Below are 21,350 nucleotides of genomic sequence, written 5' to 3' on the forward strand. Positions count from 1 at the left end.
AATGGAAGTCCCCTGCTTCCTTAATCACCATAAGGTCTTTAGGTCAAGTGGGAGCATTGACAAGCATTAAATTTGTCATTAGCAGTTTTGGTGGCATAAACGGTTCACGGTGGGCTTTTCCTCGAGGCTGAGTTTAAGTGCCATCCGCTAGTTCTTGAGCCAGAAGAAAACAATAGCAGCGTAACATTTGCTGCCTCCACAGGCGATTCCACCCTTCCGCAGGCACAATGCTACAAATGGCACTGTTTTTATTTCTGTCATGTTCACGGTTTCAGTGTGCACTGTACATCGTAACGTTTCACACGCCATGGCGCTGACGCGCGTTGCTGTTGGGAGGGAGCTGCTGGGGGACCTTGTGCCAAGCTCTGTATCTGTTCATTTCAATGGAATGTGTTTGGGTGATGTGCTCGGCTCAAGGACTTTTCCACTGCAGCATCAGAAGCCGTTGGGAGCACCTGGGATTGTGAGCCTGGGAAGATTCTACGGGGGGAGGGATCTCATTTGCACCGAGGGTTTTTAGTTTGCGTTTGGCGCGCTTTTCCCATTCTCAGCTTTCTTTGTACTTGCATACTATTCTTAAATAAACCAGATTTTATTAAAGCTCTTGCTTGTGAGTCTGAGAGTATTTTAGGATAGGCAACCATTACAATTTCCAGGACACAGGCACATTAAAGAGAGAGACCCTTCCCTGCTTCCAAACACAATCAGTTGGCAGGAAAATGTCCACTTTTTTCATTTGAGAAGCAGCTCTTAAAGAGGCAAATTTTGACAGATGGCTAAGACCATGCGGTTTGGCCATTTATCAAAACTCACTCTGGTTTTGTGTAATGTTTTGTTGAAAGGAAACCAACTGTTGGTAGAAAGTCAGGTTCATTTGACATATGGATTCTGTGCTATCTGAAGAGCCCATGTTCAAAAGCAGCCAACCACAGCTGAACGGTGTCAGGAAAGTTGTTATTCCTCCTCCCGCCTCACTGTGCACCCCCTCCAGTACTCTCACTGGTCAGGTCGCCTAGGCAGAGGTTGGCTCCATGACCTGGCACAGAGAGGGGAAGCCTCCGTTGAAAGAACCAGGGTCTCCCACTGCCCAAAGCAGGGTGGTCTCAGGAGCTAGAGGTGAGGAGCATGCCTAACTCAGCCTACAATAGCCAGGAGGTGCCAGGCTGATTCCAACCTCTAGGGATCTCTGTGCCACTCGCAGGGTGGTCCGTGAAACATATGAGGCTATATCCATGCAAAATTGATGTTGGGATAAGGGAAAAGGCATCACTTTTACACCAGTGCAGCTAAGGATGATATAAAGTTGACTGAGGGGTGATCTTTATGGGCTGCAGATAAGAAAAAGGCAAAAACCATGATACATTCATGCTAAGCTAGCTGTTAGACTTGGCAACAGTCCCACTTTCCCTCCAGAGTGGCTTTCACATGAAGCTGCACAGAAGTCCAATTAATTACAGATATGTAATCCAAGACCTCTCCAGAAAGAGGAGCAGAGAAGAATGGGCTGCAGATAGTTCTGAGGGTCGCCTGTTGGTCAGTATGGCAAATGTTAGGGTCAAATCTGCTCCTGGTCTGCAGAGTCTCCTCTGGCTTCAGGTCAAGAGGGAAACCTACATGCATCCTTTCTGAAAAGTAGCACCTCCTACAAGGATTGAAAAGATTTACTCTTTTTTGCTGTCATGTCTCATTGTTTAGGTGGCACCTTAACACTGGAGGACCTCAAGAATTATCATATTGAACTGACAAAGCCCTTGAATATGTCACTTGACAAATACACCATATACTCAGCCCCACGGCCAGCAGCAGGAGCTGTCCTCTTCTTCATCCTCAATGTCCTAAAAGGTAAATGAGCAAGGTGTAGCTCTTGGCCCCAAAAGGCCTCTTTGGGAAATTGTTGTTGTTTATTCGTTCAGTCGCTTCCGACTCTTCGTGACTTCATGGACCAGCCCACGCCAGAGCTTCCTGTCGGTCGTCAACACCGCCAGCTCCCCCAGGGACGAGTCCGTCACCTCTAGAATATCATCCATCCACCTTACCCTTGGTCGGCCCCTCTTCCTTTTGCCCTCCACTCTCCCCAGCATCAGCATCTTCCCCAGGGTGTCCTGTCTTCTCATTATGTGGCCAAAGTATTTCAGTTTTGCCTTTAATATCATTCCCTCAAGTGAGCAGTCTGGCTTTATTTCCTGGAGGATGGACTGGTTGGATCTTCTTGCAGTCCAAGGCACTCTCAGAATTTTCCTCCAACACCACAGTTCCAAAGCATCGATCTTCCTTCTCTCGGCCTTCCTTATGGTCCAGCTCTCGCAGCCATATGTTACTACGGGGAACACCATTGCTTTAACTATGCGGGCCTTTGTTGTCAGTGTGATGTCTCTGCTCTTAACTATTTGATCGAGATTTGTCATTGCTCTTCTCCCAAGGATTAAGCGTCTTCTGATTTCCTGACTGCAGTCAGCATCTGCAGTAATCTTTGCACCTAGGAATACAAAGTCTTTCACTGCTTCTACATTTTCTCCCTCTATTTGCCAGTTATCAATCAAGCTGGTTGCCATAATCTTGGTTTTTTTGAGGTTTAGCTGCAAGCCAGCTTTTGCACTTTCCTCTTTCATAAGGCTCCTCAGTTCCTCTTCGTTTTCAGCCATCAAAGTGGTATCATCTGCATATCTGAGGTTGTTAATGTTTCTTCCAGCAATTTTAACTCCAGCCTTGAATTCCTCAAGCCCAGCTTGTCGCATGATGTGTTCTGCATACAAGTTGAATAGGTAGGGTGAGAGTATACAGCCCTGCCGTACTCCTTTCCCAATCTTAAACCAGTCCGTTGTTCCGTGGTCTGTTCTTACTGTTGCTACTTGGTCGTTATACAGATTCCTCAGGAGGCAGACAAGATGACTTGGTATCCTCATACCACTAAGAACTTGCCACAATTTGTTATGGTCCACACAGTCAAAGGCTTTAGAATAGTCAATAAAACAGAAATAGATGTTTTTCTGAAACTCCCTGGCTTTTTCCATTATCCAGCGGATATTGGCAATTTGGTCTCTAGTTCCTCTGCCTTTTCTAAACCCAGCTTGTACATCTGGCAATTCTCGCTCCATGAACTTCTGAAGTCTACCTTGCAGGATCTTGAGCATTACCTTACTGGCATGCGAAATGAGTGCCACTGTTCGATAGTTTGAACATTCTTTAGTGTTTCCCTTTTTTGGTATGGGGATATAAGTTGATTTTTTCCAATCTGATGGCCATTCTTGTGTTTTCCAAATTTGCTGGCATATAGCATGCATTACCTTGACAGCATCATCTTGCAAGATTTTGAACAGTTCAGCTGGGATGCCGTCGTCTCCTGCTGCCTTGTTATTAGCAATGCTTCTTAAGGCCCACTCAACCTCACTCTTCAGGATGTCTGGCTCTAGCTCACTGACCACACCGTCAAAGCTATCCCCGATATTGTTATCCTTCCTATACAGGTCTTCTGTATATTCTTGCCACCTTTTCTTGATCTCTTCTGCTTCTGTTAGGTCCTTGCCATCTTTGTTTTTGATCATACCCATTTTTGCCTGGAATTTACCTCCAGTGTTTCTAATTTTCTGGAAGAGGTCTCTTGTCCTTCCTATTCTATTGTCTTCTTCCACTTCCGCGCATTGCTTGTTTAAAAATAATTCCTTATCTCTTCTGGCTAACCTCTGGAATTTTGCATTTAATTGGGCATATCTCCCCCTATCGCTGTTGCCTTTTGCTTTCCTTCTTTCTTGGGCTACTTCTAGTGTCTCAGCAGACAGCCATTTTGCCTTCTTGGTTTTCTCTTTCTTTGGGATGTATTTTGTTGCCGCCTCCTGAACAATGCTGCCAACTTCTGTCCAGAGTTCTTCCGGGACCCTATCTACTAAGTCCAGTCCCTTAAATCTATTCTTCACCTCCACTGCATATTCCTTAGGAATATTAGTGAGCTCATATCTAGCTGATCTGTGGGTCTTCCCTAATCTCTTTAGTCTGATCCTAAATTGTGCAAGAAGAAGTTCGTGATCTGAACTACAGTCAGCTCCAGGCCTTGTTTTTACTGACTGTACAGATGTTCGCCACCTTTGGCTGCAAAGGATGTAATCAATCTGATTTCGGTGTTGTCCATCTGGTGAAGTCCATGTATAAAGCCGTCTCTTAGGTTGTTGGAAGAGAGTGTTTGTTATGCAGAGTGAATTGTCTTGGCAAAATTCTATCAGCTTATGTCCTGCTTCGTTTTGTTCTCCCAGGCCATACTTACCTGTAATTCGAGGTGTCATTTGACTGCCCACCTTAGCATTCCAGTCTCCTGTGATGAAAATAACATCTCTTTTAGGTGTGTTGTCCAGTAGGTGCTGCAGATCCTCATAGAACTGCTCTACTTCAGCTTCTTCAGCATTTGTGGTTGGGGCGTATATTTGGATCACTGTGATGTTAGATGGCTTGCCCTGAATTCGAATTGAGATCATTCTGTCGTTTTTTGGGTTGTATCCAAGCACTGCTTTAGCCACTTTACTATTAATTATGAAGGCTACTCCATTTCTTCTGTGGTCCTCTTGTCCACAGTAGTAGATCTGGTGGTCATTTGATGTGAAGTGGCCCATTCCAGTCCATTTCAGTTCACTGACGCCCAGAATGTCTATCTTTAATCTTGACATCTCACCAATAACCACATCCAAGTTGCCCTGGCTCATAGTTCTTACATTCCAGGTTCCAATGATGTGTTGATCCTTAGAACATCGGATTCGCCATTCACCACCAGCACCGTCGGCCACTAGCCGTCCTTTCGGCTTTGAGCTAGCTGCGTCATCACGTCTGGGGCTAGTTGAGCTCATCCTCTGTTCCTCCCCAGTAGCATTTTCACCATCTTCCGACCTGGGGGTCTCATCTTCCGATGGTATACCGACATATCTCTGGTTGTACTGATCCATTTAGTTTTCACGGCAAGAATACTGGGGTGGGTTGCCATTACCTTCCCCAGGGATCGCATTTAGTCTGACCTCTCTGTCATGACCTTCCCGTCTTGGGTGGCCCTTCACAGTTTAGCTCATGGCATCATTGAGGTGCTCAAGCTCCAGCACCACGACAAGGTAACAATCCTTTGCTGAAGTTAATTGGGAAATTACCAAGGCACATGCCCAGTTTGGGAAGAATTACAGCTGGCTTCCATGTGGTGGGGATTCTGTAATATAGGATTGGGAAAGGCTGTTTCTGGAGAACCAGCTTGGAAACTCACCATCAGTGACCAGTCTTCAATGGTTCCGTAGAAAGAGCAGGCAGTAAAAAACGCAGTCTGTTTCAACTTATTCCACAAGTCAAGCACAAGCCTGAACAACAGGATTTGAAAGAGGCAGCCTTCTCAGAGAGGGTTGTCCTTCCTCCTAGGACAGTGTTTCTCAACCTTGGCAACTTTAAGATATGTGGACTTTGGACTTCTGGTGGGGACATGGCAGACTGAACAGCTATGTCCACGAGCTCCGTGGACAGAATGACAGTGGCGCAGGTTTTTTTGGGCTCGGGCAGGCTTTTTCCCAAAGCCCAGGAGTGATTTCATGGAAGAAAATGCTTGGAATCATCCCATTTGTCCTCTGGAATGGCAACTTGCAGCCTGAGAATCGCAAATAGCGGTCACGCTTATTGGGTAAGAGCTGCCGGGAGGCCAGGACGTCATCATTTCCAAGCCGCGCTGTAGCCTTAAGGGACACTAGGTTAAGCCACCCCATTTCTAAATCACCCAATTTATATATTTTCTAGGTTATGTACCCTAAGAGAGACTTTCTACAGCAAGGAGAAATGATCTCTCTTGGTGCTTGTCGTTATTTTTGGGATTAATTTTCAAAAAAACCCTTTAAGCTTTGGCTTGTTTTCGCATTTGGATATTGAGGAGGATTGAGAATAAGTAATTGTCTCCCTGCTGTTATTTTTGTATTGAATTTGAAGGATTTAACATTTTCTTACACGTTGTATCTGCTGTTTCGAATCTTCACTTTCTCAGAGAGTTGCTTGTTAGCTGTCCTGTTCTGACTAAGACTTGACACAAAAAGCGGTGTTGAACTATCTTTAATAATAGCAAGGTACACAATAAGTCAGAAGGCAAGTGGCCCGTAAGCACGTGGTTCAGTCACAGTGTGGGTTTTTCCCGCACAATGCTGGGCATGGTGTGGAGAGGCAGTTCCATGTGGTGGCAAGGCAGGTCCCAAGGTGAAGTCTGGTGCGATGGGAAGGCAAGGCTTGAAATCAGGGTTCTGCACAGCAACAAGGAAAGTCTTGGAATCAGGGTCCGGTGTGCAAGGCTTAGGTGTAAAGTCTGGCATGGCAGCAAGGCAGGACTCGGTTGCAAAGTCCAGCATGGCAGCAGGTCAAAGCTTGGATGCATGGTCTGGCGTGGCAGCAAGGTGAGGCTTAGGTGCAAGGTCTGACATGGCAACAAGGCGAGGCTCTGGGGCAAGGTCTGGCGCGGAGTCACGATTCATGGCGGCAAGAAGCGTCAGGGTAGTGTTGTGTGAATGGTTGTCTCCAGCAACCTGTTCCTCCTTCTGGCACCCTTTAAGTACTCGATTTTCCCACCGTTTTTGAGCAGGAGCCAATCGCACCTCTCTCTGCTTGCCTGCCTCTCCAAACACTTTTTGTGTGCGCTGATAGGTGATGGTGAGCCTGTCTTCTGACTGTCTTCAATCAGCAGCTCATCCGATTTGAATTTCGTGCCCTGCACAGGTTTTCCTGCCTTTTCTATCAACGGCTCACCCTCCTCGGCCTCGGCCTCGGCCTCCATCCTGACATTAGCATACTTTCACCTGTATCAAAACTTTTGGAGATCTTCTATTAACTCATTAACTCCTACTCTCGCTGGTGCAAGTATCTAGGGGGCGCCATAATCTACTGCCTGAAACATGGAGGATTTCAAGGAGACTTTCTCAGAGTTCCTTTGTGAGCTTTGCTGTGAGTTTAAACAGATCTTTTGTAATACCTGTCAAGCTATTCTGCAAGCTATTCAGGACATTGCAGAAAATATCAGCTTTAAAACGTTTCATCTGGCTGAGGAGGTTGTGGAGGAAGTTGGAGATGTTTCTACCAACAGCGAAATTGAAACTCTTGTTGTGCCAGATGATCAGATTTTGGTGCTGAAGGAGTTAAAAGAAGACTGAATTGCAAATCACAAGTGCAGTTGTTTTTTTGCTGGGATGTTATGGGAAAGAAGAGGTTCTGTTCTGTGGGAGGTTTTTTACTGAGAAGTCTGAGTTTCCAAGGGGGACAGTTGGGCTGTTTGATTTCTGTATGAAGAATGCAAGGAAATCTTGGGGGAGATGGGTGGTAATTAAATTTGAATAATTAATTAATTAATTAATTAATTAATTAATGGTTTTGGGGGGGTGTTGATTTGGAGGTGTGGTGTCTGTGTGTATATATATTCTTTTAACATAAGGGGAAGGAGCAATTGTGTTTAGTGATTTTTATAACGTGCTAATGGAATAATTTATAGAAATAATGTGATCTTGGTTTGATATAGAGTAAGAGATTGATTTAAGGAAGGCTGAGAGAAGGAAGATAGATCCTTTGGAACTGTGGTGTTGGAGGAAAATTCTGAGAGTGCCTTGGACTGCAAGAAGATCAAACCAGTCCATCCTCCAGGAAACAAAGCCAGACTGCTCCCTTGAGGGAACGATACTAAAGGCAAAACTGAAATACTTTGGCCACACAATGAGAAGACAGGACACCCTGGAGAAGATGCTGATGCTGGGGAGAGTGGAGGGCAAAAGGAAGAGGGGCCGACCAAGGGCAAGGTGGACGGATGATATTCTAGAGGTGACGGACTCGTCCCTGGGGGAGCTGGGGATGTTGACGACCGACAGGAAGCTCTGGCGTGGGCTGGTCCATGACGTCACGAAGAGTCGGAAGCGACTGAACGAATAAACAACAAACAAGAGATTGATTATGGAATTTGCATATTCTTCTTGTTGAAAGTCGGAAGTCACCTCTTTATGTAATCTTCAAAATTCTTTTTTCTTGTGTTCACACTTTTTTAGGTTTTTTTCCTATTCCTTTTTGTAGTTTTTTTCCTTTTTTGTAGTTTTTATCTTTGTTTCAAGCTTAATAAAATTCTTACTAAAAAAAAAAGATGTGTGGACTTCAAATCTCTGCCTGGAGAATTCAAGGAATCGAGGTCCACGCATCTCAGAGTTGCCACGGCTGAGAAACGCTGCCCTAGGGACGCCTCTTTCCTTGTTCTCTGGGACATCGCTGTCTGTGGCTGGCTGGGGGATTCTGAGAGTTGAAGTCCACACGCCTTAAAGTTGCCACGGCTGAGAAACGCTGCGATAGAAGCTTGTTTCCAAAATAGAACTGTTAACCCGTTGCGTAAAGCAGATGACACTGGGGCAAGCCCAGTAAGATACTGTTTTCAGATTTAAATTAATGTAACATTGTAGTATCTGTTCAACATACAAATGAGGAACATATATAGGCTTCATCAAGAGAAGATGGGATATTGAGGTTTGGGTTTGTTTTCCTTTTCGTTTTACAGAAAATGAGTTCTTTTTGTAAAGTAATTTTCTGTTAATTTCGCTATGTACTCTTCACTTCAAGTAATTATCATTACAATTATTCTGAGACACTGGAAAACACTCCTGGCCCTGATGGTTTTTCAGAAGATTAGTATAAAAACTATACTGGCCTTTTTCTGTTTTATTTCTTTTCTTAGATATGGTAAGCTTTTTCCCTCCAAAAAACCCACGTTACCTCCATTTAGTTTTAATGAGGCAAATGACCCAGTTATTCCTAAACTGGGCATGAACTCCTCTATAATTATTACAGAACTATTTCCTTGATAAATACGATTGCTACAATTTTAACAGCTGTTCTGACCTGTGGATTAAATTACAGGGTATTGTTATAACTGTATTGATTATTAGTACATTATTGATTATTGGTACATTATTGTTTCTGATAATGTATTGTTAATGGTGTTCTTGCTTCCTCAGATCAGACAAGATGTGAGCTATAATTTCTTTGGATGCTGAGAAAGCCTTTGAGAGAGTTCCTTGATATTTTAAAATGGGTTTTGACTCAAACTTCTTCAAAGTTTTCATATTTTAGACTGATACGTTTTATTTAACCCTTAAGTAATGAGTTATTCAAATTTATTTATTTATTTATTATTCAAATTTAATTGCCGCCCATCACCCCCAAAAGAGTTAGTGAATGGTATGCCATGCAGGGATGCCTTTTTTGATCATTTGGCTTTAACGCTTTGGCCTGTGTAATCAGAAATTCTGAAAACCTTATTGGATTGGTCTAGATGATTTTTGTAGCCCTTTTGAACTCCACAATTTTATGATTTTATGATAATAGAATTATAGTGAGGGGACGAATGTAAGTTTTTACTGCATGCTATCTTAAATGTTATACTCCTAATCTCATTTAATTTCGTTTTGGATTCTGTCTATAAACTGGAATAAATCAGATTCAATACCCTTGGGTTAAAGTAATAATCTAAGAAACAATAAGGGTTTTAGGTTGAGTTTGTTTATCTTGGCATAAGGATTTCCAGGAATTCTTCTCAACTGGAACATGTCCTGTTTTGATGGAAAGGGAAGATTCTATAGCAAGAAATTTTAGAATTATTTTGATTAATTGGGATAAGATAAATGTAACTAGGAGGAATTTAACTCCAACATCAATTTACATTATGCAAGGCCTTCCTGGAAAGAACGTGACTTTATTTTAAACTAATTTCCAAGACATCAGGTACATTTCCTTGGTAAGAACATCCTGCAAGATTTTACCTTTTGGGAAAAGTGGTTTTATGCATGTTCTGTCTTCCTGCTGGAATTTCATCTGAGTTTGGTTAGTGGATGGAAGAGGGAACTTCAGCATTCAGCTCCACTTGAGAATTATTATCTTGAAATCCTGGCAAGTATTGGAATCCCTGTTGGCCTGGGGATTTCAGCACAATGATGCAAGAATGCAGATTCCTGAGCCCTTTTCCCATGAAAAGCTTGTTTATGGGATAACTCAGTTTAAAAACAAGATCTAAATCTATTTTTTTAGTGGAGCCTTTGTGAACGTTATTACTTTGTAACCATTCAGTTCAAAGAAAGCTGTTTTTAAAACTTTGGCAGAGATAAAAATGAGCTTGATTTATCTCAGAGTGTTTTATTCAGTGTAAACATTTCTTATTTGGTTCAAATATTATCACTGCTTTTGAAGTTCCACAGTTTTGGAGGACTTAATTTTCCCTGTAAATCAATAACCTTTCTTCATAGGAAGCTGGAGCTGATGAAATTGATATTAGTTATTTACATGATTTCTAGAATAACAAGCCTGAAACACAGTTGAGCAACGTGAAATCAATTTCCTATGATCTTAAGCTTCAGCAAAGGATCGTTACCTTGTCGTGGTGCTGGAGCTTGAGCACGTCAATGATGCCATGAGCTAAACCGTGAAGGGCCACCCAAGACGGGAAGGTCATGACAGAGAGGTCAGACTAAAGGCGATCCCTGGGGAAGGTAATGGCAACCCACCCCAGTATTCTTGCCATGAAAACTAAATGGATCAGTACAACCAGAGATATGTTGGTATACCATCGGAAGATGAGACTCCCAGGTCGGAAGATGGTGAAAATGCTACTGGGGAGGAACAGAGGATGAGTTCAACTAGCCCCAGATGTGATGACGCAGCTAGCTCAAAGCCGAAAGGACGGCTAGCGGCCGACGGTGCTGGTGGTGAATGGCGAATCTGATGTTCTAAGGATCAACACACCATTGGAACCTGGAATGTAAGATCTGTGAGCCAGGGCAAATTGGATGTGGTTATTGGTGAGATGTCAAGATTAAAGATAGACATTCTGGGCGTCAGTGAACTGAAATGGACTGGAATGGGCCACTTCACATCAAATGACCACCAGATCTACTACTGTGGACAAGAGGACCACAGAAGAAATGGAGTAGCCTTCATAATTAATAGTAAAGTGGCTAAAGCAGAAGAAGAAGAGAACAAGAAAAGGTGGCAAGAATATACGGAAGACCTGTATAGGAAGGATAACAATATCAGGGATAGCTTTGATGGTATGGTCAGTGAGCTAGAGCCAGACATCCTGAAGAGTGAGGTTGAATGGGCCTTAAGAAGCATCACTAATAAGGCAGCAGGAGACAACAGTATCCCAGCTGAATTGTTCAAAATCTTGCGAGATGATGGTGTCAAGGTAATGCATGCTATATGCCATCAAATTTGGAAAACACAAGAATGGCCATCAGATTGGGAAAAAATCAACTTATATCCCCATGCCAAAAAAGGGGAACACTAAAGAATGTTCAAACTATCGAACAGTGGCACTCATTTCACATGCCAGTAAAGTAATGCTCAAGATCCTGCAAGGTAGACTTCAGCAACTCATGGAGCGAGAATTGCCAGATGTACAAGCTGGGTTTAGAAAAGGCAGAGGAACTAGGGACCAAATTGCCAATATCTGCTGAATAATGGAAAAAGCCAGGGAGTTTCAGAAAAACATCTATTTCTGTTTTATTGACTATTCTAAAGCCTTTGACTGTGTGGACCATAACAAATTGTGGCAAGTTCTTAGTGGTATGGGGATACCAAGTCATCTTGTCTGCCTCCTGAGGAATCTGTATAACGACCAAGTAGCAACAGTAAGAACAGACCACGGAACAACGGACTGGTTTAAGATTGGGAAAGGAGTATGGCAGGGTTGTATACTCTCACCCTTCCTATTCAACTTGTACGCAGAACACATCATGCGATGTGCTGGGCTTGAGGGATCCAAGGCTAGAGTTAAAATCGCTGGAAGAAACATTAACAATCTCAGATATGCAGATGATACCACTTTGATGGCTGAAAGTGAAGAGGAACTGAGGAGCCTTATGATGAAGGTGAAAGAAGGAAGTGCAAAAGCTGGCTTGCAGCTAAACCTCAAAAAAACCAAGATTATGGCAACCAGCTTGATTGATAACTGGCAAATAGAGGGAGAAAACATAGAGGCAGTGAAAGACTTTGTATTTCTAGGTGCAAAGATTACTGCAGATGCTGACTGCAGTCCGGAAATCAGAAGACGCTTAATCCTTGGGAAAAGAGCAATGACAAATCTCGATAAAATAGTTAAGAGCAGAGACATCACACTGACAACAAAGGTCCGCATTGTTAAAGCAATGGTGTTCCCCGTAGTAACATATGGCTGTGAGAGCTGGACCATAAGGAAGGCTGAGAGAAGGAAGATAGATGCTTTTGAACTGTGGTGTTGGGGGAAGATTCTGAGAGTGCCTTGGACTGCAAGAAGATCAAACCAGTCCATCCTCCAGGAAATAAAGCCAGACTGCTCACTTGAGGGAATGATATTAAAGGCAAAACTGAAATACTTTGGCCACATAATGAGAAGACAGGACACCCTGGAGAAGGTGATGATGCTGGGGAGAGTGGAGGGCAAAAGGAAGAGGGGCCAACCAAGGGCAAGGTGGATGGATGATATTCTAGAGGTGACGGACTCGTCCCTGGGGGAGCTGGGGGTGTTGACGACCGACAGGAAGCTCTGGCGTGGGCTGGCCCATGAAGTCACGAAGAGTCGGAAGCGACTGAACGAATAAACAACAAATGATCTTAAGGCAATACAGCAACAGTCAAAAATGGATCTGGGGGAATGTTTAATGGTTGGTTGCAATCACCTTGCTGTTGGAGATGCAACTCAAGAATTGGAATATTAGCTTGTTTGATTTATTCTTGTACTATTATGGGTTCCTTCAATGAGGGAAGTACATCTAGCGGGACCAAGAAAAAGGGCCTTTTCCATGGTGGCTCCCTCCCTATGGAACATCATTCCCCCAGGGATAAGATTGGCCCCCTCCTTGCTCCTGTTCTGGAAGGCCCTGGAGATGCAGTCGTGTCACCAGGCCTGGGGACCCCAGGTTGTTTCCGAGCCAGTCAAGTGGTTTATACGAATGTGTCTGTTGCTGCTGTGGGGTGTGCGTTTTGTTTATGGATTTTAATCTTGTAAGCTGCCCGGAGTCACCGTGTGTGAGTTGGGCAGCCATATAGATTTGTTGTCAGAATCCCCGCTCAGACAAACACAGTGCATCCGATCGTGTTCTTCTGCTTAAATGGCAACACATGTCAGGCGTGGCTGAAAAAGGAGGGGAGGAGGGAAATTCCAGAGTGTAGAGATTGTTTAGGAAGTTGCAGAAAGCCGAGGTCGAACCGTTTGAGGACATCTGGCACAGGCACTATGAAGACCGTTGAAGGGGGGGTGAGAATGGAAAGGGAGGGCCAGGCTGCTCTGGGGGGGAAACATTTGATTTAGGGAAAAAAGGCACAAATTGGCACTTGCAGCTTTGCTTCTGAACTGTATGGATCTTTCCAACAATAAAGGCTTTTCTGCTTCTATGCTGAATAGACTGAAAGCTCTAATATTGGGAATTGAGCATTGCAGTTCACATTTGTCTAATAAATAAAATATTACCACATTTTGGGCTCACATCAATAGGATTATTAATATGATGGGCTCAATTGTGTGTTAAGAATGCTTATGTTCTTCATGGTTACATCCTTGGTATTTGGAGTAAAAAACTGGCATGTGGAAACAATATTATTCTATCTATAGAATTTTACAGAATTTTGTTACTAAGTTTAGCGTAACAAAGTAGACACTTTTTTAAGTATATTAGTAAGTGGGGTAATCTACAATTCTCCTTGTCTTTCAGGGTTCAACTTCACCAAAGTGGATATGGAAGCACCAAATAGAAGAGCAAAGGCCTATCACTATATCGCAGAGACCTTGAAGTTTGCCAATGGCCAAAAGGCAAAATTAGATGACCCCAATTTTTCTAATATAAAAGAGGTGGGTCTCCCCTGGAATTACTTTGGGGTCAGCAGCTCAGGGCTGATAGTCATCGTGACACTTGTATGTCTTGTGGTTTTGGGTCAAAAACCAGTACTTTGGTCTTGGTACCTTAGTCAATTCAAGGCAAAATTTGATACTGATTCCATCCCTTCATTTGTTAAATCTTTCATCTTAGTGATGTAGGGGCCACGGTGGCTCAGTGGTTAAGTCGCTGAGTCAGAGGACCGTTAAGGTCGGCAGCTCGGCAGTTTGAAACCTGAGAGTACAAGCCACGTGATGGAGTGAGCTCCCGTCAACTTGTCCCAGCTCCTGCTAACCTAGCAGTTTGAAAGCATGCAAATGCAAGTAGATAAATAGGTACCACTTCAGTGGGAAAATTAACAGGGACATGAAAGGAGCCCCCTTGGGCGTACCCCGGACTACAGTGACGTCACCGGCAAACCCTTTCAATACAGAAGCGCCTTGGTAGGTGCTTCTGACATGAAAAAAAAGATCTTAGTGATGGGGAAGCGGGGAGGATTCAAGAATAAGGACAAAGTTGTTCTTGTTGTTTTTAAACTTCCAGAGGGGTGGCAGTTAGTATCTATTTTATTCTTGATCTATTTACCTTTATAGCCTTTTATATTTCCAGCCCATTGTTTGCAAGGTAGGTCTTAATTGTCCCCCAAACATTATAAAAATAATCTGGATGTTTTTCTGCAGCTTAGCTCCCCCATTTTTTTTGAAGGGAGCAAATAGCCCAGAGAACACACTGATGCTGTTCACGGGAGGATGCACAGAAAGAGATCTGCCAATTGTTAGATACCAATCAAAGCAAATATTTGTAGCTCAGGGTTGAACTGTGGAGTCCTTGGTGCTCTCCGAGCCTGGTTGTTTTCTTGCAGACGTTTCATTGCCAGGCTAGGCAACATCTTCAGTCCGAGGAGGGAGAGGGCCTTGCTCTCAGTTTATATGCTGTGGCTTGCCCTGCTTGTGTTGGTGGGGGTGTCGTTCTCTCCTTGGGAGTTCCTTGATTGGACTGTTGTTTGCTGCTGGGTTGATTGCCTGAGTTATAGTTCCTTGATTAGGGTGTATTGTGCTGTTTGATGGCTCATCTGGTGTTGATCCTAGTGTTGATTTTTGCATATCTGGGTGTTGATTGCTGGCAAGGGAGTGCCCTGGTCTTTTGGCTTTTCTATTGTCTCTTCTGAATGGTATGTAAATGTGGTTTACCTCCATGTGTCTGTTGATGGCCATCTTTGCAAGCAATCTGAAAAGAAAGTCCTGAATTTGGAATTTGCATGCAAAAGACTGACCTTTGCAACAGCCCAGAGAAGTTGAATAAATATAAAATGTTCAAATTTACAAGCAGAACAAGGCAAATACAAAAGTTTTGCTGATTTCATATTAGATAGAGGTGCTTTCAGAAGCTGGAGGGATAAGAGGCTCGCTATTCAATTCAAAGTGGCTCTGACTTTTTGGCATTGGTGCACTCTGTGTGCTAGTACAGTAAAAGGAGTCTTCCTTTTCCTCTGTGCCCCACCCCTTATTCTTTGCACAGAGCACCTTAGAAGTGCACAGCTTCAGGGTATTTTTCTGGGCAGTGGGCTGTGTTGCTCAGTTGCTGGGAAAGAAAACTCCGAGGTGAGTGGCTTCAGCTTCACTTACCCCAGGGTTCATCAGAGTTTGTCAAGAAACCCCACATTCTGTTCAGAGCCCTCTTGGCCTGTGAGCAGGCTGGAAGGTGGCCTCAGGCGCACCCATGGCAGGTTCCTTCACCTGACTGGAATGCCTGCTCTTTCAGGAGGTTCTCCATGAGCTGATTTCAGATGCCTTTGCTGACTACATCAGGCAGTTGATCGATGACCGTGGTGACCACCCAGCCACGCACTATGACCCAACACAGCTGAGATCAGCCCCTTTTGGCACCTCGCACGTGGCTGTTTTGGCAGAAGACGGGAGTGCCGTGTCAGCCACCAGCACCATCAACCACCCGTAAGTGCATGGGAGCAGCAGACCTGTGATGCTGAGTGGAGCCTTGACAGCTCTGGCCCTTCCCTTCCAGGAAGTCCGGGCCTCGGTTTTGTAGACCCCCCCCCCCGCCACATCCTACCTGTTAGGGTCTCTGCAGAAGCATCTGCAGTCACTCCATGAAAAGCCGTCCCCAGTTGCAGGGTCCACCAACAATTCCATGTCTGCAGCTGACCCTGGTTGGGCTTGTGCTTTTCGCACACCGCCAGTTCCAGGCAAGCTCCTGGTCCTCCTTCATTAACTGAAGGTCCCATAGGGAAACCGAATAAACTGCTGGGAACGCGGCTTGCCAGCTTCACTGGGCTGAGTCAAGGCATGGCCCCTACAGAAGTCCCCTCTGAAGAACTGCTGAGCCAGCAGGGGAGCTTTTCCTCCTTAAGCAGAGGCCTTCCTTTCCAGCAGAAGTGCCAAGAATGCCCAGTCTGAGGGGGGAGGCGGTTGCTGAGGCTGGCAGGAAAAGGGTTCACTGAGGACATGTGATTTGGAGTCTCCAAGCCAGAGGAAATAGTTTGGGGCAGGGAAAATCTAGCAGAAAGAATTGTCTTCCCCTTGTCCCCATTTCCTTTTTCTCCATTCAGCAGAGACAGGCCAGGAGGACCTCTTGCTTTCCTAGTCACAAGGTCTAGGGCCTTGAGATGTGGCTGTTTTACAGGCTAGCACATGCAGCATCCCCATCAGCTTTCCAGAGGAGTCCTCAGGGCCTCAAGGTTGTTGCAGGACACACCCATCTAACACTCTGTTCAAAACCTGCTTCAGGAGGCGGATAAGGTACCTGCCAGACCTCCATCTGCTGCTGGGGGCCAGCTGAGCCCCATGCAGAGATTTTACTTTAGGCCCCACAGCCAGAATCTCAGCATCCTCTTGATCAACTGCAATGTTCACATCCATATCCTCCCCTCTCCCATGTGCTTTCTCTATGCTTAGGTTTGGCTCAATGGTCTATTCGCAGCAAACTGGAATCATCTTAAACAATGAGCTTGCTGATTTTTGCATGAAGCGGTCTAGCAAAGACATTTTTCCAGGTGAGGGCCATTGCCCCGCCCCAAGAACCCCCACAAAATGCCCACCTTGCATCTTCAACCACTGGAAAGGATCCTGAGAGGACGATTTCAACATCTGCTGAAAGTTTTCTTTTACTTATTAGGTTGAAATTTTATTCTGGGGTGTGTATCTCTTATCTTCCAAAAAAAGGACCACAAGCAAGTTTCTCTCCTGTCCCAAATGCAGGACACAGAATAATGGCCTTGTTCCAGGAAAGCAAATTCTGAATGAAGGTTAAAAGAATTTTCTCAGCCATAAGAGCAGTTGGACCCCAAAGCCAGTGACCCAGAGAACTGATGGCTGGAGGCTGGACAGCCACCTGCCCAGAGAAGCTTGTATTTTGATCCCTGCCCTGAGCAGGGCATTGGGCTTAACATCAGAACATAAGCCAGGCCCTTCTGGGTTGCACCCCTGGCCCACTTAGTCCACCAGTCGGTTCTCACAGGGGCCACCCTACTGCAAGTCTCCCAGGAGATGGTCTTCAGAGGCAGTCGTTCATACAGCCATCGATCTTCACAGGCGCCCTTCCAACTCTCTCACTTGGTTCTTAAAATATGGTAAAATGACAAAAGTTCTCAGGAAGCACCAGTTCTTTTAACTGCTTGGGCTGCTCCTTATTGGATGCTTGACCATCACAGAAGGTTTAACAAATGAAAGTTGCTATTTTCTATTTAGTTACTTGGGAGTAAGTCTCACTGGGTCTTCCTCTGAGATGCTAGAATTGCTCTACCATATAAATAAGCCCTATAGGTCACCATGGGATTTTCTGCTGCGGAAGTGTGTAAGCATGGTGGTACCTTATGTGTGGGTGTGTTTTTCCTAAGAGATGGATCCTGCAGGGAGCTAACACTTTCTCCTGTTGTCCCCCCAGGAGAGATGCCTCCCTCCTCCATGACACCGTCCATTCTTCTTTCTAAAGGTGGGCAGTCCAAGCTAATAATTGGAGGTTCAGGTGGGCCCCTCATTATTCCTGCTGTAGCTCAGGTAAGCCATGTCATCTTATTGCCTCGTACAAGGGTGCCCTTGAGGATGACCCACGTCCTCATGAGGAAACACTGCCCTGCAGAGTCCAGGTTCTGTTCAAAGCCCTGTTCTGGATCCACCCCACCAGGAGTGTTTCCTTCTGTGACTCTCCTGGAAGAGGCTGGTTCTTCTCCTCAGCTGAGACGTGGTCAGAGGAAGCCTTCATGGCAGCCTGATGGGGTTATTTTTCCCATGAAAAGCCACTTTGAAGGTTAACCTCTTTTCCATGCAGTTCAATCGCTTTCAATGCCAGGAACGTGCAACTTGCTGGAGGGGAGGAGCATTTGACCTGCGACTTGTTGCAGAATGCTGGAAGGCATTTGGCACAGAGAGATCAGAAAAATCACACACCAGGCATTTCTATAAAAATACATTTATTTACAGAAAGCACAAAAACATATTTACAGGCTTCTGCATTCACAGACGCTCAGAGAGGAGAGAGCTTTCTCAGAGAGCTGCTTACTGGCTGCAAGGCTAAAAGAAAACTAACCAAGTAACAAGCAAGCTGCCCTCCCTCAGGCAATGCAACTATTAACACCTAAACTGAGGACAATTAAATTCGACCTCTTCGCCCGGCCAGAATGATTAGTTACCATAGTAACCTTAATTTCTGTAGCAGAAAACAATATACCAACATGACTGGCTAAACACTGCATTTTAAAAAATGAGAGGGGTCAGGGCAAAAGACTACCTTGATATTATTTAAATCCATAATATCCACTGAATTGCTCCCCCTGAACATTCCTTAGCTTTCACAAAGGTGCTTCTGGCTAGTCTTCTCTTCTGTGGGTCTATCAAGGGTCTCTTTCTGTTGCAGGCCATCATCAACAAGTTATGGCTTGGGTACGATCTGGATCGAGCCATCAGTGCGCCCATTCTCTATGCCACTGGTGGCGGCTCCATTCAAGTGGAGAAGCCGTTTCCACCGGTGAGAGGCGCGACTCGGTTCCTGGCTCTTTTCTCTCCCCCTCCTCCTCCCTCTCCAACCTGGTGGCGGCTGACTCCCTGCAGACCCCAACTGTGTCATGCCTGAGTGCTCACAACAGCAAGGCTGGGTGAAAGCAGCCCTCTTGCCCTGTGCTGGGCAGGAGGGCCACTTCCCTTCCTCCACAGCCTTGGTCCTATTCTCATGTAATGAAGCCCAAGTGGGAACTCCTCTCCCATCTCGTGGGGGGGGCATTTGTTGGGGTGGGGAGATGCTGGTGGCGCTGCAGCTCCTTTGCCAGCTTTCCAATCAATCCAAGGAAATAAGCTGGGAAGAGTCGGGCTCCCTCTCGCGCGTCTGCTCCCTCTCCCTCAGCAGGGCATCCTCGTAATCTTCTCTTAGGTGAAAAGGAGAAATGGCAGGTCAGTCATTCGCTTTAGGAAGAGTGGGGCGGAAATGTGGGGAGACAACTGGGACGCAGGTGGAAGGTCGGGTCCTGCTGGGCTTGCTGGAGAGCGGAGGCTGAAAGTCTTGAGGATAGCTCTCTTGCCCATTCCTCTGGTGGGAAAGTCTCCAGTGCAGTTCAGAAACTTGTTCCGAAGTACGTCGTGCAGCTCTGCAGGTCTCCTCCTTTCCCTGGAGTGCCCTGCCCAGGCAGTCTTCCCAGGGGAGAGACTCAGACGCTAGAGATTGTCCAAGTCCAGACTGTGGGACTCACCACAGCGGCTTTGACAGCCGTCCCGTCTCTGACTGAAGACCTCCCACGGAGCAGAATGCACCACAGGGCAGCCTGGAAGTCTCTACCATCCGGAATTTCCTCCTGCGTCTAGCCTGAACTTGCTTCCTTGTAGTTTTAATCCACTGAATCTGGCCCTGCCCTGTGGGTCAGTACAGAGAAGGAAGCCTGTGGACCCCGTTGGGTGAATCAGTCCAGCTCGTCCTGCATCTGCGCAGGAGTGGCCACCCCAGCCTTCTCCGCGAGGGCGTTGCTGGGGCCTGCCTCTTACCACTGCCGGTCAGGCCCCCTTCCTGAGAGCTGGGCAGGAGGCCTTCTGAGGAGCCATGTGGGGCTTACTGGTGCGTTTTTCTCCCCAGGACCTCCAGAAGGCTTTGGCAGACATGGGGCATAGAGTCAGCCCCATGCAGCAGTCCCTGAACGTCGTGCAGGGCATCTCCCAGGACGGCTCCTGCATCTTCCCTTACTCTGACCCAAGGAAGCAAGGAGAAGCCTCGGGCTACTAGAGGCTGGGCGGAAGCTATGCTGAATCTGCTGCAGCCTGTTAACCTTCTCTGGGTTCTCTGCCATTGGCTTTCACAGAGGCTGCTGCAAGGAACTTCTGATACATTTCTATGCAAACCACACACACCCCGCAAACTATTTTCTCCATCAGGCCTGACCTCTTGCCATTGGTTGCACTGCAGCTGGATTTTATATATACACACAAGACATCAGTTCTGTGGGATGTGAGAGGCTGAGCCACAAATCTGTCTCCTGTGAGTCCCAGAATCTGAGGGAAAGGTGTGTTGGGGCTGAGTCTCACTGGAGGAACTTCTGAGATAACGAGAATGCCCTCCTGGAGCCCCTGAAAAGCTGTTGCTGATGGACGCCCAGGATGTCCAGGGAGAAAGCCTGGTGGGGCTTTCCACCCTGAGGCTGGCAGGTGGGAGGCCAGAAGACAGCCTGTGTTTGGTGGGAACCCAGAATTCTCACTGGAAGCTTGTTCTGGACTGGAAGCAGGATAACTGGGGAGGGCAGCAGCTCTGCAGCTCATGTGACCGAAGCCCCTTCCAAGTTCGGGTCTGCAAGTAGCATTTCCTCAGGGAGAAAAACGAGCAATGAGCCCAGCGAGCACCTGAGCCAATGCCTGGGTGCCCAGACATAGCCGCCAAGGCTGAGCAAAGCTCTGGAGAAGTTTGAAAGCACCACAGAACCCGGGAGCCATTCATGTTTGCTGAAGTTGCTTTTCATGAGCTGAGACATCAGGCTGGGGGGGCAGGGGCAGGCCTGCCGCTGACTTGGCCCTCCCAGCCTGGATGCTTCAGAGCCAAAGCCCTCGATGTGAGCCCTTACTCTTCAGCTGAACCTGCTGCTGAAGGTGAGAGTTGTGAACTGTTGTATCCCCGCTGCTGAGCCTTCATCAGAAGCTGCATTTGCTCTGAATCTTACTGTGTTGGGCGGGGGTGGGGGGGCGTGCGGGAGGCAAGGAATAGGGGAACCGTGCTAGGAATAGGAGAGCCATTCGGGATTATGAGCTTTTTTTATTTCCTCATGCACATTTGTTCTATAGAAAGTTTAAAATATATTTTCACAAATTATATGTGGGTCTGTTTCTTTTCAAATCTCATGGCTTTGCTTTTTCTTTTCACCCCCCCCCCCAACAACACATTATTTGAGGCTGAGATTGCCTGTGGAGGATTTTTAAGGATTTCATTTTTTTATTTTGTTTGGTCACGGCACCTCTTTGCAAGCCCATTTTAATTGCCCTCCCCTTCCCAAAGAGCCTCAGGACCAGC

The 21,350-nt window shown here is 45.9% G+C and overlaps 1 protein-coding gene across 2 annotated transcripts in view; it reads left to right on the forward strand.

Moving 5' to 3' along the window:
- The window catches only part of GGT5 (gamma-glutamyltransferase 5), a 33,988-nt gene extending 12,836 nt beyond the window's left edge, over window positions 1-21,152 (forward strand). Inside the window, exons 6-12 of one of the 2 annotated variants that reach the window (XM_063315724.1) lie at window positions 1,696-1,842; window positions 13,698-13,834; window positions 15,621-15,811; window positions 16,772-16,869; window positions 17,760-17,872; window positions 18,729-18,839; window positions 19,932-21,152. In XM_063315724.1, coding sequence (XP_063171794.1) covers window positions 1,696-1,842; window positions 13,698-13,834; window positions 15,621-15,811; window positions 16,772-16,869; window positions 17,760-17,872; window positions 18,729-18,839; window positions 19,932-20,078 — 944 coding nt within the window. In that variant the 3' untranslated portion in view covers window positions 20,079-21,152. The remainder of the gene's footprint in view (window positions 1-1,695; window positions 1,843-13,697; window positions 13,835-15,620; window positions 15,812-16,771; window positions 16,870-17,759; window positions 17,873-18,728; window positions 18,840-19,931) is intronic. The other variant, XM_063315725.1, reaches the window with a different exon arrangement.
- The last annotated feature ends 198 nt before the right edge of the window (window positions 21,153-21,350 follow it).

Source organism: Candoia aspera, chromosome 15 (assembly GCF_035149785.1).
Source record: "Candoia aspera isolate rCanAsp1 chromosome 15, rCanAsp1.hap2, whole genome shotgun sequence".
Classification (NCBI taxonomy): Eukaryota; Metazoa; Chordata; class Lepidosauria; order Squamata; family Boidae; genus Candoia; species Candoia aspera.